Source organism: Bactrocera latifrons, unplaced genomic scaffold, assembly GCF_001853355.1.
Source record: "Bactrocera latifrons isolate USDA-ARS-PBARC rearing strain unplaced genomic scaffold, ASM185335v1 scaffold_6, whole genome shotgun sequence".
Classification (NCBI taxonomy): Eukaryota; Metazoa; Arthropoda; class Insecta; order Diptera; family Tephritidae; genus Bactrocera; species Bactrocera latifrons.
In genome coordinates, this window is record NW_017537267.1 from 1,577,463 (window position 1) to 1,596,315 (window position 18,853).

Genomic DNA, 18,853 nt, shown 5'->3' on the forward strand with positions numbered 1-18,853 from the left:
ATATAATTTTAAATTTTAAAATGTACTGTTACTTTTTATTTGTTAAATGTTGAACTAGAAATAAAAAGTATATTGTAAATTTGTAACATTAAATTTGAATTTCGGAAAAGTTTTTTTTTTTTTTTGTTATGCATTGAAAAATTATTGTATTCGTGCCGCCTTATGAATGTGCCATATTTCCGTCTGTGTTTCAATTTAATTTCTATAATGCATTGCCCATGCCGAGTGGTTAATAAATGTAATAACCGCCGGTTTATTATCGTGCGGCCTTAGCCAACGCCCAATTCATTAGCTGCACAATCCCCAGAGTGCCAAGTTGTGTCTAATTAGCCGGCAATTTGCGCATTTCGGCTCAATGCTAAATACCGTTAAAGGGTTCAATTTGTTGGCGTTTTGCCTGATTTTGGGGTATCACGCTCAGCTAGAGTCCTCGTAGCGGAGGCATAGCTGGGCGTGGGCCAATGAAACACTTCATTTATTAGGAATTATTGATTAGTCAAATGTAAAATATTTCGCTGCAACATGTGTGTGTGTGTTAACAAAGGGAATAGTGCGGAGTAGTTCATGCAATAAAATTCATACCCCTCACTAGATGATACAAGTTTCAACACACATATTAGGTTTCATATAATATTCATATTATACGTTCAATATAATTTTCTAAACACTGTATTCAACACCCTTAGCTATAAATGTTGAAAAAATACATCAAGTTTATATCTTAGTTTATTTACCATTATAGAAAAAAATATACAAAAGTGCGATATCGAGTCATCTTAAGTTTCTTAAAAAGTTTATCTTTGCAAGTGTCAATTCAAGCCTTTAATAATTTAAAAAGTGGCAAAAAACAAAATCTCAGCATGATAATTGATAGAACTCGTCCAGAACTATCCAAATTTGTGCAACTTTTGGCCTATCAAATACTTAGTTTTAAAAAAGCACCAAATAAATATACGAGCTCGTATGAATATTCAACATTCAGCCACGAGATGGCAAGCGCCACATAGCAACCGCTGGCAGAACTATCTATCTGCAAAAGCCACAGTGCTTACCACTACTATGCGGAGAAGCGGCCAACGCATGGTCACAGGAAAGCGATTGCAAATAATTATTGTTGTTAATTATTATTGCGGGTTTAGTTAGTATTCTTGTTAGAAAATAAATGCAAAACTAATGGTCGACAGTTGGTTGAGGGGGATTATGAAAAATGCATGATTGATGATTGGTGTTGGCTACCAATCTCCGCTAACTTTAGCAGCTACAACGTAGTTGTTTTTATTGCTGGTGGCTAGCGTGACTGTTCGTGTCATTTCTACAAATTGTGTTTGCTATTTTATTTACAACGCTATAATGTGATTTTAGATTTTGTGTATGCGTTACAGCTATTTGCCTCAGCTCCCTGCAGTGAAATAACAAACAAGTCAAGAGAAATGAAAGATTACAATCGGAATTTCGCATTTCTGATCACAGAGTTCACAAAATGTCTGTCCTGCGAGAACTTCTTCAAAAGAGAAGGATTCGTTTGAGGCTTCTGAGCTGGCCTTATCCCTTAAGGTAGATTTAATAAATCTTTCAGAGATATTTTTAGATTATATAAAAGGAAGTAATAAGGAAGTATAAAGCCTTATTTAAGGAATCTACTTTGTTTAAGTCAAAATTCAATAATAATATCGTAAATAAAAAAATAAACCTTTCAAATTTACCGCTATAAATTAAACTATCCGTTGGCCTAATTAAAAAATAGCTAGAAACAATGGGAGAGGAATTTCGGTTGCAGAGCAATAAAAACAAAAAAAAAAAAACAAAAAGAAAAATATTAAAAGAGTGAGTGGTACGGTAAGACGAGCGATAGAGAGATTGAAAGAGCTATAGAGAGTTAGAAAGAGAAAATACTATATAGAAAGAAATAATTGGAAATGAATGAATTGAATCAATTACATAAGAAACCAGATTTAAATTTTACCCCTGGGATGATACTAAAGAGCCCTATAAGAGCCGGTATCAAAATTGGACATCACAGCGTCGTATGAGAGACCCCCTTTTTGACGACGGCAAACGCCTTAAGGATTACGATTTAAGTGCATGCACCTGAAGGTGCCGCTGCCAAGCTGTTTGTTGTCCTCGTAAGGGAAAGGCTGGCGCCGCCGCCGTCCAGAAGTGCGATGGACGAGACATGGTCTGAGGCGAGTAGGCCTTTGTGGTGCCATACAAAAGAGCGCAAATTCGATGTGAGAGTCGTGGTTGGGTGAAAGACCCCTGCGTGGAGTATTGGCATTCTCCCCAGTAGATAAGTCTCTAGCAACAATCCTCATCAAAGCGAAGTTCTTTAACACATCGTTAAGTTGAGCCCACGCCTCGAAGAAAGACTAGGGCGATGTCAGCAAACATGACCAACTCTTTCTTGGCGATTTTTGTATCTTTGGGCAAATAATAGTATCTTTGGCACAACACCCTGCGTGATGAAACATCACCAAATGGGTTGAGGCTGATCGACTTTGCCGGGTCCCGAAATATGATTATCTGTAAAACTAGATTTCAGCATAGGAAAATTCATTAAGCCACCTGGCTAAAAAATTGGCTGGCTTCGAGGGAACATACATGTGTATATGATCAGCTGCCATGCAAACTGAACGATCGGAATAATGTACTTGTATGGAAAACTTTTTCATTTGAGAAGATATCTTCTTTAAATTTGACTTGGGTTTTCCTCCAAAACAACGGTGCAATCTTCGAGGAAGTTGTTCAGATCCAGCCTTTATAGCATATAGCGGCCATACAAACTGAACGATCAAACTCCAGTTCGTTTAAGGAAGCCTTGGTATTTATGAAAGTTGTTATAACTTCGGTGCAAATGAAGTTAATGTTTCTCAGTGTTTTTTATAGTTTTTTTTTTATCGAATTTATTGCTTTACGAATTTTCACAAAAAATTCTAATAATTTCTTTATAAAACACTAAACAACAAACAAAAAATTCAATAACGTTAAAGGCTTTTCAATTTTAATAACTTTGCATCTCAATTAAATGGAAAATTGCATACTATTTTTTTAATACGATTTTATGTGAGCGCATAACATTTACTACACATGTAAATACATCTGTATATATACAATTCCATTTTTTCTTCTGTTTTTTAATAAACACTCTTTGTGACCTTCCTATTTATGGGCAATTAAAATAAATGAATGCAAATTTGTTACTCCCAACAGCAACAAAAAAAAAAATATTAAACAAAAAAACACAAAATAAAATAAAAAAACATGCAAAACAAGCACAGCAATGCAAAGAAACTATGAGAAAAAATAATGAAAACTTTGAACAAAATAAATGCGAATGAAATTTGCATAGAATTAAAATTGATGAGCAGCAGCTGGGCAAAGCGCGTACGTCAAATGTTATTGAGGCTGTTGATTGAGCTATTTATGTAATTAGTTTTCATGTACAAGCATTTTTTTCACATTCATTATTAATAATATTCTCATGGATACAATATTTTTTGCAATTTTCAATTTTCAGCCTTACAACCTAATGCTTTTATTTAATTAAAATGCAGCGAAACTAATAACAGCCACAAAAAGCGCATGTGTTAGCCAACTAATACTCCTTTTTATAGGCAATTTCTCATAATTTCAAAATGCTTTTATGAGTTGTTGTTGCTGTTTTTGTTGTCGTTGTAGTTATTTATTGGCAACTGGCAAACAGAGTGGAAAGTATTAAACGCATCCTTCACGTGCCATAAAACATCAATAGCGAGTCAATAATGCGGTTTCATGCCACAAACTGATTTATACGCAGTAGTAGTAGTACTAACCGTTATGCACGTTACTATATATAGTATATGCTACCAGAAAGTGATACGCCTAAGCCCAACATGCAGTGAAATGGACTAATTGCTAACAGTTTTCGAAGTGGTATGAAAGCAATGGGAAACTCGTCAGGTGGCTAACTTTTTACATTACAAGCGCTTGGGATCTTTTATATGGTAAGGGTTCACAATATGTCAGATTTCGGACTGAAAAATAATATTTTTGACTTGTGCAGCTTTTTTATGAAGACAATTTTATCATTGGAAATATAATATTAAGAAATAATGAATACATATGTAGTCTTTTTAAGTGTAAGGCAATCCCGAATTTTCAAATTTTCAGACCTACAGTGAAGATAATTACTAAATTTTTTTATTTTGTTCATAACTGACACAACTCTTGTATTTTTCGGACCAGTTTGCCTTCAGTTAAATTTAAGTTGATGAATTGTTATGATGTGGGAACTGCGCACTTTAAAAAAAAAAAAAAAAAAATATATATATATATATTTGTATAAAATGTTAAAATAATACACAACTAGTTCATTTTAAACTAGTTTATTATCATTTCGAAAATTTCTAGTTGAAAACTATAAATTTTTCTGTTTACTTGACTATCAGTTCGAAAATTCTAGGCTGAAGCATAAATTTTCGAAAATTCGTAATTGTTATTTCTGCAGTTTACTTAGCTGTTTCACTCGAATGAAAAAAATTTGAATATAATTTGATGAAAATCTTTATCAGATGCTCCAATTAATAAAAAAATATTTTTATTTTATTTTCATTTCGAAAATTTTTAGTTGAGAATTATTAACATTTCTGTTTCATTGCCTACTTCAGTACTCATTTCGCACTTCGAAAATTCTAGCCCGAAGAATATCCTCAGTTTACTTTTCTGTTTCATTGCTCACTTCGCTGGAAATGGAATTTAGTTTGTTGAAAATGTTGATAAGGCAACCAATAAATAAATTAATATTTTTGTGAATAGTTAATGAATGACACAAAACTAGTCCACTTCGAACTAGTTCATTCCAGCCACAAAGAGAAATTTCCGATTCTGGACATCTCCAAAACATCGCTTTATCGAATTTTGACCGAACATTTGGGCTTACGAAAGGTGTGTGCACGGTTTGTTCCGCACAAATTGACTGACGACCAAAAATTGCTAAGAATCCAACATTCCAAGGACGAATATTTGACCAAAAATCACATTTTAACCATTGACCACTCCCCGTGCTCACCTGATTTTGCACCGTGCGACTTCGTCCTTTTCGGAAAAATGAAAGGAAAGCGTTGTGCAGGCGCAGAGGCCATTCAAAAATCTTGCACTGGCATACCGACGGCCATTTCGACCAACGAGCTAAAACAGTCGTTCGTCATGCTTTTGGACCGTGTAAAGAGCTGTATTGAAGCAGAAGGAGACTATTTTGAATAAAATAAATTGATTTTGCCGAAAAAACCATTTGTGCTGTTTTTTTTTTATAGTCCTGTTTACTTTGGAACGCACTTTGTATGTTTAAGTCATATTCAAGTTGCTTCTAAGTCCATTATTTTATTTGAACTAGTTGCAATGTATAAACGAAAAAGAAAATTGGTTGAACCTACACATTTCACTGCCTTCTCATTAATCATAGCTAAAGTTATATAATTACAAAATTACGTGCTCGTCTCGAAAAAACATCTTAACCTAATATACTCTTGAACTAAAGCAGAACAAAATATATGAAATAGTTATCAGAAATTAGGCCACAAAAATACACAAAAACGACAGCGAATAACCGAATAACATTATCCTGGCATTCGAAGAACATTCAAGCTCAAACTCTTGCGCTCTAGAGCTCTTATAACTCTCTAATGAATATAGCCCCACAACACTCGGTTGGAGCACTTTGTTTACTTTCGTTACCTGCGTAATGCCGGCATCGTCTCCAACATAACTGGTTATTATTATGTTGCCATGCACAACTAACGGTTTTATAACAAGTCCACTTAACAGTGCACTGACAACAAACAAACAACACAGTCGAAATATACAGAAACGAAACTAAATTTGAAACAAAAACTTAGAAACGTCAAATATTGAATTTTATAAAAAAAAGTGTTAAAATTTGTTCGTAAACAATATCAAAATTGTAGTATATTTTGTTTTTATAAGTATGTTACGGGAGGATGATATGCGCAATGCGGCAGCGCGACGTCGAAACTTGCTGTTTCTCACACAACGATTTCTTGCCGACAATGGCTTCTACCAAGCGGCTGAGGCGTTAAAGAAAGAGGCCCGACTGCCAGCCGAGGAATATGAGCTATGCGACAATATCGATTTGGATAGCATTTACTTGGAATACGCCAGCTATTATCACCTGAAATTCGGAAAGTATCCGAAGATTGTGCGCAAGTTAAAGCCCACCGTGAAATTGGAGGTGAATGCGAAAACTAAATCGAAGACGAAGAATACGCCAACGCACACGACCAGTGCAACGCAGGCTGAGCTATCGCCAGCTGAGCCATTATCGAATCCAGGTGAATTAGAGCTGACCGTTAGGAAAGTGGAGAGTCTGAGTTCGATTGGAAGCGCTAGCACTATAGTGGCCAGTAGCAGCAGTAGCAATATTGGCGGCGAAGAGAATCGCACACCAGCGCTTATACGTCTGCAAGAGATCGAACACCCGGCTGGTGCTGGTGCCGCAGCTGATGGACTTTTGAATCAGCAGGATTGGCAGAATTTGGCGGAGCTCGTGAAGACGACAATAATGCGTGATGAACTTAAGCTCAGCTGGACGGATATGTGTGGGAATGCGAGCGCCGTGGAAATTGTTAAGGAGGCTGTGCTCATACCACTCAAGTATCCGCAGCTCTTTGCGAACGGTTTGCGTCCGTGGAAATCGGTGCTGTTGCATGGCCCACCCGGCAGTGGCAAGACATTGCTTGCGAAAATCCTCTACGCCGAGACACGCCATCAAGTGACTTTCTTTAATGTGACCAGCAGCGTGGTGGTGTCCAAGTGGCGTGGCGAGTCCGAGAAAATAATGCGTATACTCTTTCATATGGCACAAAAACATGCGCCTTCGATTATTTTCTTCGACGAAATTGAGGGTCTAACATCACGCCGTGATCGTCCGAGCGATCATGAGTCATCGAAACGTTTCAAGAATGAGCTGCTGCAACTGTTAGACGGCATGGAGCAGCAAATGAGTAGCGTATTTGTGCTGGCAAGCAGCAATCTGCCATGGGATATTGACGATGCTTTTCTGCGCCGTTTCGAAAAGAAACTTTTGGTACAACTACCGAACGCTATAGAACGCGCCTTACTCATCGGCAAGCAGCTGCCCATAATGCTGGCAGTGACGAAAGAGCAAATGGAATTGTTGGTGCGCATCTCAGAGCATTTTACGGGCGACGAAATACGTTTGGCCTGCAAAGAGATCGCAATGCAAATGATTAGACGTGCAACGCGTGTTTCTAGAGCAGATGAGAAGACACAGGAGGCGGTGTCACTACAGCAAGCTTTCGAGCAAATCAAGCCGTTGAGCCTGAAGTTGATGAAACGTCATCTGCAGTGGCAAGAGGGACATGGCTCGTAAGCAAAAGCTGGTGCAAGAGTGTTGTAAGACTTTCCTACATTTGTCTAAAATATTTATTTTGGATAATTATTGCAATAAAAACTTGTAATTTTATATACTTCTGGTTTATAAATTAACATTATTTCTATACATATGTGTTGCATCAGATCCAGGGATACAAGTAAGAAAATGTATAAAGACCTCTAAAATTGACTCTTAAAGGTAAATGTGCAATATCGGGATATACTGGAAATAGTTTTGAGTAATAGTAATGGTTTTGTTTACTAGAATATACAAGACCCCAATGGAACCCCAGTCGCGAACATCTATTAAGACATTCGTCTGCATGGATAGAAAGCTTTCATGGATGCCAGAAAGCGAAGTGAGAACAAAGCCATTGGCAAAAAGTGGGGTCGCTCACCGAATTTGTCCACTCCAATCACGGCACTTATCCCATGTTACATATAGTGTCCGTAGACACCGTCGGAAGGTGTAATGTTGCGAGGGGTGCTACCAGACTCAGAGAGTCTAGATTCCTAAAAAAACATATGTCTTAACACTCGGAAATCCTCACACACTTTGATTTCATACCGGATCACTTGGATCATGGAGTCGTCAAACCGAACTCTGGCTGTGCTTCCCTGTCCATATACCGGCCATGGAGTTGTAGGAGGGAAAAGCCATTGGAGCAGAGGGATAGTGAGCTTATTTACTTATTTACGGATGGGCCAAAGCTTGGGGGGATTTCTGGTGGAGGATTATTATCAGGTTCTGACTATTGAAGTGCAGCAAGAGGAGGTTGCTGCAATTAAGGTAGCAGTAGTAGTTGCTCCAGCATGCAGCCGCTTTCGGAGAAGTGACCATCCACGCAGATACCAGGGCGGCGATACGAGCCTTGAATTAATTAACAGTATGTTCAGTGTTGATCCTTGCTATCAATAGCATCGAGCGTCTTTGTGATAAGACTGGTATGGGTACCAAGCCATAGCGGAATCTCAGGAACTTGGAAAGCTGATGAGCTAGCAAGAAAAGGCATCCTAGAACCGCATTCGGGAAAATGGGAGCGGGTCGGTGCTCCTGTATCCTACTTTTACTACTAGATAGCTGGGCTTCGTGGAAACTTTTCCAGCGCTGGGCCTTTTGGCTTTAGGTCGATCTCGAGAAATCTAGTGATCTTTTCGCCCTCAAAAAGGTTAGCCGTGTTAGATGTGGGGCTTTTAACAGGCCATTGCCCTATTAGCGTCCATGCTATAAGATTCGAAATCTTAGAAGACGCCATCTGAAGCTGTATGGATGAAGATAAGGTGGAAACAACTTAACTACTTGAGAGCGCATTGCTCCACACATCCCATGTAATGGGAATTAAACGCCTGTGCAAATTTGTACTGGCTTCTAAACGTTTTGCTAATTTATAGGTTCGAACGTAGGAGTTATTCTTTGCTATGGCGACTAGCCATCTCACCTAACCTAATCATTATTTGACATTACTTTCGAAAGAAAAAAAAAAATTCTTTATTATTTCTAACTATTATACAACTTTATATAAACAAATAAGCATAAGCTGCACTCTCGCTACCTGACCTCCTGCAGCGTAAATCTGCTACTGAAAAATTTAAACAGCTCAGGACTTCGGAATATCGTGAAACCGGGACCAGCAGGTTAAACGTATTTTTTTTATAAACACAATATATATACAAACATATTTCTATATGTAAATGCATATAAAGTTACACGAATCGGTGGCAAGAGCAAAGTCAATAAATGCTGCTAATTTAAAGTTTGCGCCGAGCTACCATTCATTTTCCCTGTTTATACGCTCCCTCTTCTCCACCATCTGTCGTGTGCGCCGCTGCGATTTTACTTTGCCTCGCCTGAGTGAAAGTTGGAATATTTCATAACTTTTATGCATAAATTGTATATACATACACATATATAGTGTGCATTATACACACACCACGCTGACTTGCATACACTCACAGCTATGTAAATTGCACGCATATGTGTGAGTGTGTACAACTTTTTTAAATGTATGTAAATTTCAGTTTGCGAAAATGTTGCGCCTAAATTGTTTTCAATTCAATACACATGAGCACATCACGCACACATATTATATATCATATATGTATATATGTACATATTCTCACATTAGAGAAGTTACGCTGCATGTGTGTGCCATTGTATCATCAAGGCGTTAATAAAGTGTGTGTGTGTGTGTATTGCCGAATTGCAATCAATGTGCCACAAACATCGTTAGATGGCCATTTGTGTCGCACATGACTGACTTTGTAAATGCTGCGTATACTTAAGGTAATGTCTTTCTGAACTGAACTTTTCAAATTTCATTTCTGCGCCATGCAACGCAGTATCGAACTGTAAATTCGCTTGAATGCGAATGCTGAGAAGTTTCAAAGAAAATAAATTATGCTCACAGAGACAATTACTTTCGTGTTGATTACAGGGCATAACGGTGTTTGTGGTAATCGTGATTGCCGCTTTGAGTGATTGTGCGATTTGGACAATTTTGGAGACTTTGCGGGATATGACACTAATTTAGTGCTGATTGCAAGTGGTTCAAAACAATTTTTATGGAGAGTTAGTCATAAAAATGGAGAGTTTTGTGGTTTTGAATTAAAGTGTTATGTGCTATAATGCTTGCTGTTCTCTACTTCATTATTATGTAGCCTTAGTTCAGGCGTTTTTTATATTGTTCCATTATTCTTATTTCATTCATTTGGTAATATTTTGTATTTTTGAACCGGTTTTATATGACAGTGGGTTAAATATAATAATCTCTATATAGCGTACACAATGTAAAGACTCTTTTTGACAAATCTTTGCCAGTTCTTTCTAGCTACCTTGTTTGTTATAGACAACATTCAGGTCGAATTAAGATTAGCTAATAAGGAATATTTTATAAAGACTTTTATCTTGACTTTAGTCGCGCAGTTTGTAGGGATGTTATATGCTACAGTGGTTCGAACTGTACAATATATTCCTTGATTAAAGCATTACCTCAGATAACGACCCATGCCAATTTTTGTGAAGTTATTTTGTCTAACAAAAAAGTTCTCCATACCAGGACTTGATTTTGATCTATAAGTTTCTATGGCAGCTATATTTTATAATAGTTCGATTTGGACAATATTTTGGTATATTGTAACTATGCCCCGGACAATAATCTGTGTCAAATGTTGTGAATATATTTTGGCAAATAAGAAAGTTTTTCATACCTGGATTTAGTTTTGAACGGTTATATAGCAATTCTATCTCATAATAGTCCGATTTGGGCAATATTTTCGGATATTGTCACTATTAATCTTATTCTTGGGCAATGATATCAACCAAAGTCGGTGAAGTTATCTTGTAAAATAAAAGAGTTCTCCATACAATGTCTTGGAATTGATGGATCAAGTTGTTTGGCAGCTATAACGTGTGGTAGTCTGATCTAAACATTTTTTTATTATATTGTTTAATTGATTGAGGTTATAGCCTTGATCGGTTAAGTTGTAGGGCATCGATTGCTTTAGTGATCTGATGTCGATAGTTCGGACAAATAAGCGGCTTCTTGTGAAGAAAGAAAGTGTGTACAATTTCAAATCGATATCTCTAAAACTGTGAGACTAGTTCGCATATATACAGACAGACAAATGGACTTGACGGAACGGACTTGATTAGGTCTTCGAAGTTTCCTTATCATCTAACAAGAGCGGTTTTTTTTAAGATCCTTATTAGTTGAGGTCGCACCAAATTTAGTTCTGGATCTAATTTTAAATGTCCTTCTTAAAAATTAATGATCATACATTCCTCAGATGTCTTCACAGGAGTGGTTTTTTGGTCTGTATTCTAGAGTAATAGAGGTTAGACACTAGGAGCTGGATCAGATGAGTAAGTGGCTACCTCAAAAGCCAACCATCTGATCATAGATCCAGCGGTGACTTCATTTAATTGAATTGTAACGATTGCGGTATGTTTTAATCTCATTTTAGTAAAGAAATCTAGGACGAATAATATATAGTATATAACAAGAGACTTTTCACTCACTTAATAATAAACTGAAATATCCCAAGTTACTCAAGTTTTATAAAATATATTGAAAAATTAATCATAATAAAATTAGTAGTACCTGCCAGTGGTGCGTCGTCGTGCGCCGGCGATCGTCATGCGTGATATATAACGGCGTATACGTCCGCTTGAACGCCGCTGACCCGACGCTGATCGTACACTATACTCGGTGGCGGTCGAACTGCGTCTATCGATCGGTATGACATCGGAGCACATCGACGACGATAAAATCGAAGCGGTGGAACGTCGCTTACCGCCCGTGAAAGTACCACCACCACTCGACGAAGTTGTGGTAGCTGACGAATCGGAGCGCGAGAAGAGCGATGAACGTTTACTGCGCGTACCCGACGGGCATACAGCATCTTGTATATTGCTGTAGAACTCTTCCGTTTCACGATCATATGAATCTGGATCGTGATCATCATCGTCGCACGCCTCTTCACCATCCTCATCGTGTGCGTCGGTAACGGCGCCCTCATCGTCCGTACCCACCAGCGTATCGGTGGCGAGTGTGGCGGCGCGCCGCGGTGGAAAACGACGACTGCCTGCTAAACTGCGTACGCTACTGGTAGCTGCGGGTAATTGACCATTTGTGCCGCTGACAGCGTACGCATGCGTCGCATCAAAGCTGCCGCCACTAGCGTTTGTGTCAGCTGTTGCGTCCAACTGCGATCTGGCACTGTTATACAACTCACTGCTAGCAGTTTCATAATCGGTGGACGTGCGCGTACGACCGCTGCTGAGCGAGCGATAGTGTGAAGCCGAGCTATGGCTATGGCTATCCGGTGAGGTGGGACGCGAGTTGGCGCTCAGTGTTTGCTGATGCTGCAACAGATGTCGCTGTTGCTGTTGCTGTTGCTGGAGTGGGTGGTGGTGATGTTGGTGCACTTTGTGGTGGGAGCTGCGTCGTGTCTGCGGTGTTTCGTGCTCATTGTCATCACTCTCGCCACCACCGACGCTGCCGCTGAAAGTTACTTCGTGGTATTTGAGTGATTTCGAAGATTTGCGGCGCGTCTGTAATACGGATGAGCGTCGCGGTGTCTCCTCCAGCTCATCGCCGGATGTTATCGGTTTGACTGCATCATAAGTGTCGTTACTGCTGGTGGTGGCATCTGCGTGTTGTATGCTCGGCACGGCGCTGCCGTTCGTGAGTGGCGTTGTGGGCGGCGGTTTTTCACGGTATTCGCCTGATGTTGTTGGCACTATTGTAATTGTTGTTGGGTGGGATTCTGTTGTGGTGGTGTTTGTTGACGTAGGCGGTAACGCCTGGTTCGGTGTGGCTGGTGGGAGTTGCAGTGGACGTGGTCGTCGTCTCCGCCAAGGGAACGCACGTATAAATGCAAAAAAGATGAATAGTGTGGCAATCATAGCCGCTGGAGCATTTTGTTAACACTAATCACTAACGGGAGTATATTTTGCGTTTCGGTTGGTTCGTTTTTTCCGTAAGTTTCACTATGAGCACTGATTTATATGTATTTTTTTGTGATAAAATTTTTAATTTGAGTTTATGTGGTTGTACTATAGGTTTTGATTTAGTTCACTAATTGAAGAAATTCATAATAATTATATAATATTTGCATATATTTGGGTTCTTCAGTTTGCATTTGAAGCATTTTGTAAAGAAGAGCAAGCCACGCGAAAATAATTTCATTATTGATTATCGAAAATTGTAGATTTATTGTAAATAAGATTTTTTTTAAATAGGTTAGAAAAAAATGATAACACATTTTTAAATATGTAAGTAGCCTAGGCTTTTACAACCGATTCATTTGATGCCCACAGGTAATATTAAATCAAGTAAAAAAATTGATCTTACTTCTGCAATAGGTGGCTCTAATTATCTGAAGTTGAGTTACATTATGCATTGTGATAAAAAAGTGAAAGAAATTTGCAATTAAATTCTACGTGTAAATGATATTAATAAAAATGTATTTTGGTAAGTTGGTAGGACCATTCTTAATTACTGAAGTATGAGTGCAATCTGTCAACCAGTTTGTTTACACTTGCTGCTTAAGTCGATACAACTCAGTAGTGCCTTGCCATTTTGACAATAAAGAAACATTTTGTCTAAAATTTTCAACATTCACACCGAACACTTTAACAGAGTTTGACATCCATTAAAATAAAAATCATCGGAATGGAGAGAAAAAAACGAGCAGAAAAAAAAAAGCTAAAGTCGATATTCGTGGTTTCATGCTTCATGCATTTGCTTCAAAGGTACAGACGCCCCCCGTATTGGGGCGTTTGAAAAAGAACAATCTTCGATAATGGCCGGAATTATGGAAAAGCAATCCACGGATTTAACACAATGATAATGCATGATCATTGAGCCGAGATTGTGACCGAATTTAAAGCCAAAAAAGCAATCAATACCATCTAACATCCGCCGTATTCACCAGATTCGGCTCCGTATGATTTTTTCTTGTTCCCCGTACTGAAATTGCCGCTCAGTACAACACGTTTTCCGTCGTTCGAAGAGATAAAACAAAATTTGCTGAAGGCAAAGTCTTTCGAGGACTGGAAAAATTGTTGGCATAAGTGCATTACAACTGGCGGGGATTACCCCGAAGACCGACTCTCAATGAATATGTTCAATAAATGGCCAATTATCAAATTCATTGTAGTTTCGTTAATTATTTTCATAAAGAGGCTTTTCTCTATTTTACAAAAATTAGTTTTTCCACGAACTAAGTGAAAAAGCTGTCAAGCAACTGTATTCTATTAATAAATCAAATTTATATATTGTATATCAATTTAGTTTTAGTTATGAGAAATTAATAATTTTTGAACATATTTTGTGTAACTGCCAACTTTACAGTTTCAACTTAAATCAACTTTAGGCCTCGCGCGAGGTTAGTAAGCGTAGGTCAGCAACCAGCATTGGTGGATTACTAAAGTCTTTTCGCTTAGAGTGGAATACAAAATGTCTATGGGACCACTAGCTCCTAGTAAAGTTAACATGGCCACAATATTAGGTGTACTAACTGGGCACTGTTCCATTGGCACTCATGCGGTGAGGTTAAAGTGATTGAAGTATGGAATTTGTTTAAGTTGTAGGGATGAAGATGAGGTGAAAAATCTAGACACTTTCTTCTTCATTGGCCTTTTGCCAAGCTAATGTCGATAACTTCTTCTTCGGCATCCAGTTCCGCCAAAATTAGATTGAAGTATTTCGGTTGAGTAGCTATTAGCCGGCTCAATAAATTTGTGACGATGTCATTGAGCTTTGTAGATATGTGACGACCATTTTGATTAACACCTAGAATTACTTGGCGTCACATGGAGCAGACATCTCTAATTGTCCAAGTGGAATTATTCGTGGCCTTATGATATATAAACTATTTATCTAACCAAACCTATTTTTAAATAATGCGTATTAAATTTAATAATAGTTGAGTAGTTATAAGAAGTTTATTGAACAAGGAAAATTACAAGAAATACTATATAATCGGCATTAATGTTAATTGAACTAAGCGAGGCCCTGATTTCAAAAAAATGAAATTTCCTTAATTTTGTCATGTAAATATTAATGAGTAGCTTTTTCAATGGAAAATTAAAGTATACTGCAAATATTTGGGGGCTTCATATAGAAATTGTATGCCTTTAATAAAATTAATTGCATTTACAAGCGCTTGATTATGGCCCTGCGAGTTTTGTACAAAAAGTGTCGTGCATTTCGAATTTTTATGGGCTTCGTGTATTCGATTGTTTTTGTGAATTGTAGGAAATGGAAACAGGTCATATTCCTAAGAGCTTGTTAGCCGCGTATATTCATCCCCCGTATACTACTCTAAATATTCTTTCGAAACCCTACTGGAAACTATAATAAAACTGATATTTCTGCAGAAACATTTCTCCTTTTCAAAAATCTTAAATATATACAAAAACAAACACATATTTTTAAATATGCTACACTTCACCGTATTTATTTATTTCCATCACTAGTGCGAAAAAAATAAATTCCCCAACCGCAGCGCACATTGCATTAATCCATCGTCACTTGCCTCCTTCAAGTTGGACGGGGCGTATACGTGACGATTGTATACATATTATATTAAGGTATGAATGTACATACACATACTATACACGGGAAATTGAACGGCATATTTACATCTGAAGGCTAATTTCAAGCTAATGCGCTCAACTAATTTATTTGCTAATTAAAATACCAACTAATTTACAAGTCAGTAAAAAGGTAAACAAAAAAGTGATATAGATATATATTTATACATATATAAATGGGCATGGGTGTGCGTATGTGTAGGCAAAAACATATGTGCGTTGTTAGCCAAATGCGTACGCATAACCATATATATACGAGTGTGTGTGTGTGTTACCGTTGAGACGAAAGTAAATACTTTCATGCCTAAAGTTGTAAATATGTATAAAGTATGTGCCGCTAATTAATTAAACATATGTATGTTATGTATATATATTTATATTTATGCACACAGGTGCTTTTGAACACTACTACATTAAGTCAACGAGGGAAAATTGAAGAATAAAATACAATTTTTTCACATTAGTACCTACTTTGATGATGCTATTTACTAAACATAACTGTAGCTCATGGGATATACGCATATGCTTGCATATACATATGCATAAGTATTACACATCTATATATTATATATAAGGGTGGATAAAAAAAAAATTGTTTTCAGTTTTGTACTCTGAAAATTTGGTTGATAGACACCTCTAAGTAAGGCTCTCTAAGTATGAGCTTTTATTTGTTACGGGAAGGTCCACCGCCTATAAAAAATAAATTCCCCAGTGGACCTTCTCGTTACAATTAAATCTCATAGAAGGAGATCCACTCTTAGAGGTGTCTGGAAACCAATTCTCCAGATTAGAGTACCAAGAAAAAAATGTTTTTTTAAGCCACCCTAATAAATGTATATATATATACATATATATATATATATAACTTCTCTAGCTTCTGGAATATTGTCTCATTTATCTCCAAAAAAACAAAAACGGTTCGGACATACTATATAGTATTTTTTGTGCACCTTCTCCACTCCCTACTCTCTTTACTCTGGCGCTACAATTTCCCATTCAAATTCATTAATTCGCTGCTCTTTTCTAATGTTGATTACTTAATTATGCGCTATTATTGCGTATAATGTGAAAATAACTAGAGTAAATAGATAACTAACAAAATCTGGTTAATGCTTTGCTGAAACAACAAAAACATGCAACAGCAGCTATTAAGTTGAGCTTCCATGGCAATTAATTTGATGCAAAATGCACAAAAAATAATTAGTTTATTAAACTCTCCACACACACACACACACAATGCTGCATATATAGCAATATAAAATTTTGTATGCCTGTGTATTTAACTCTAACGCTAACGGCTTAAAATTCATTAATTAAATGTTGTGTGGGGTTGCGAGTGTCTTCCTCTTACGCACAGCAGTGTCTATGTCACACTGCTGTTGCTCGACAAATTCTCTGTTTATATTTGTAATTTAATTTCAATGAAGAGTGTAACTTTCGCTTTAATCCAGCGCTGGTTTGTTTGCTTTCGCTTGTCAAAAGCGAGGTGCTGAGATTGTAAAATTAATTTATACTAAAAAATTTTTTTTGCTGTTATTTGGTTATATGCATATCATTTGTTTAATTTTTAGAATTTTCGTTTTGGAATTTTTTTTTGCAACAGAAGTTACTATTTCGAAAGCAGATTGAACGCAGTAAAGAGAACTTTTGGCATAAAAAAAAAAAATCAAACAGAAAGACTAAATTCTTTTTTTCATTTTTATCCTTTTCCTGAGTCATAACTAAGAATTCGTAGAAAATCTTCTTTGGTAAGCATAAACTATCCGCCTAAAAGTTAAACAAAGGTTTATTATGGCTTTCTAGCCTTTACGGCTGAGCTGTACTTTCTTCTTTGAGAGAAAAACATTTATTATTTTAAAAGAACTCAACAGAGTTGTAGGTAATGAAAACTTCTATAATATTCTATATTCACATATCCTCAAAATTTTTGTGAAAAATTGGGGTACAGAAGAATTTTCGGCAATATATTTTGTATATCTAAAAAATGCACTTAACTTCTGAAGACTTCTTAAATGTTACCTGTAAACAAATATTTTCTCAGATAAAAATTCTTGAATATTGGACATTGTACTCTCGTGGCCACTCAAACCAAACCTCGCGTTTTTGTTTTTATGAAAATATACACTTTAGCTATAATTGCCACGGTTCTGTACAAAATTGAATACATTTTTAGATGTGTGTTATCCATTGAATCTATTTAAAGAATCGCTATAAAAACTCTGTAGAGATAAGACGGGAGCAATACAATGTGGCAATAAGTGTGAGAACACTGGGACGGAAGTTGCAGGAGTATGGCTTGAATGTGGGGAAACCAGCGGCTAAACCGCTTTTAACGAAGAAAATGAGGCTCGCTCGTTTTCAATGGGCGAAAACGCACTGTTGCTGGTCTTTGGAGTAGTGGAAAATGATAACATGGTCGGACAAAAGAAGATTTAATTTGCTCTGCAACGACCATTTGCTGTATGTACGTTTCGACTGAAAGCCAAATCGTCTGATCATGTTTTTTTTATATACGACGTCTTTACTTTTTATTGAAAAAAATGTCATTCGTCTACATTATCTTTTTTTTAGAGGTTCAGGAAATGTTCACAGAGCTTGGGACATCGCATATGCAATGGCTAGGAAATACTTCCGATTCGAACCGGATCTAGAATCTTTGGAATGCTATGGAAAAGAAAGTACTCGTAGCTCAACACGAGCCTAGTGAAAAGACAGAACTGAAAATTTACTTCAAAATGTTGTTGATTGTAATTGCAAAAATACTGCAAAGAGAAAGAGAGAGAAGAAGGTTTGCATGGCCACGTGTGTATAAATATATAAAACTCTACTTCTGCCTAAATACATTTGCATCTAAACTAAAAAATTTCAATATATAAACTCTTCAATTAAAAACGTTTTTCGTTTCTGAGCTTTAACGCTTTCGATCCGAACCGGGAAGTATGTGTTCTGGTGTCTTTTCAAAGATACCTAGCTTAGAAAATTAGTGGTTAGAAAGGGTTAAATTAGTCCCATTTCGTAGATTATATTCTTCTTGGAGTTATTTATTGGCATTCGTAGTATTTTAAGTAGTAAACACGTGTACATTTGGACGCGTACTGATTATACGAAATATGTTTATTTACCTCAACGGCTTTTCGCATTGCGCCAAATGTAGGCATCGTTTTTTACCTGTCATAATAACTACGCAGTAAAAAAGTCTTAAGTATAATAATGTAGATTATTATGTTATGCAACTACTATAATTCGATACAAGTCGAAAGAAACGTTAAAGAAGGAACAGAGTGATATTTGCATGTATAGTAACGCATATATCGGTTAGTCATTTGTCAATAGATATGACACTTTAGTGAATTAAAAAAAAAACTA

At 36.9% G+C, this 18,853-nt stretch overlaps 2 protein-coding genes across 2 annotated transcripts in view; one reads left to right on the forward strand and one right to left on the reverse strand.

The window, feature by feature from the left end:
• Positions 1 to 18,853, reverse strand: part of LOC108974937 (cAMP-specific 3',5'-cyclic phosphodiesterase-like) — a gene marked incomplete in the record, with an annotated part of 163,394 nt that overhangs the window by 85,254 nt on the left and 59,287 nt on the right. Inside the window, 1 exon segment of the mRNA XM_018943064.1 lies at positions 11,487 to 12,958. Within this exon segment, the coding sequence (XP_018798609.1) occupies positions 11,487 to 12,793 (1,307 nt within the window).
• On the forward strand, positions 5,922 to 7,477 carry LOC108974938 (katanin p60 ATPase-containing subunit A-like 2). The gene has a single exon (XM_018943065.1). The coding sequence runs from the start codon at positions 5,960 to 5,962 to the stop codon at positions 7,382 to 7,384; it is 1,425 nt and encodes a 474-aa protein (XP_018798610.1). The 5' UTR covers positions 5,922 to 5,959; the 3' UTR covers positions 7,385 to 7,477.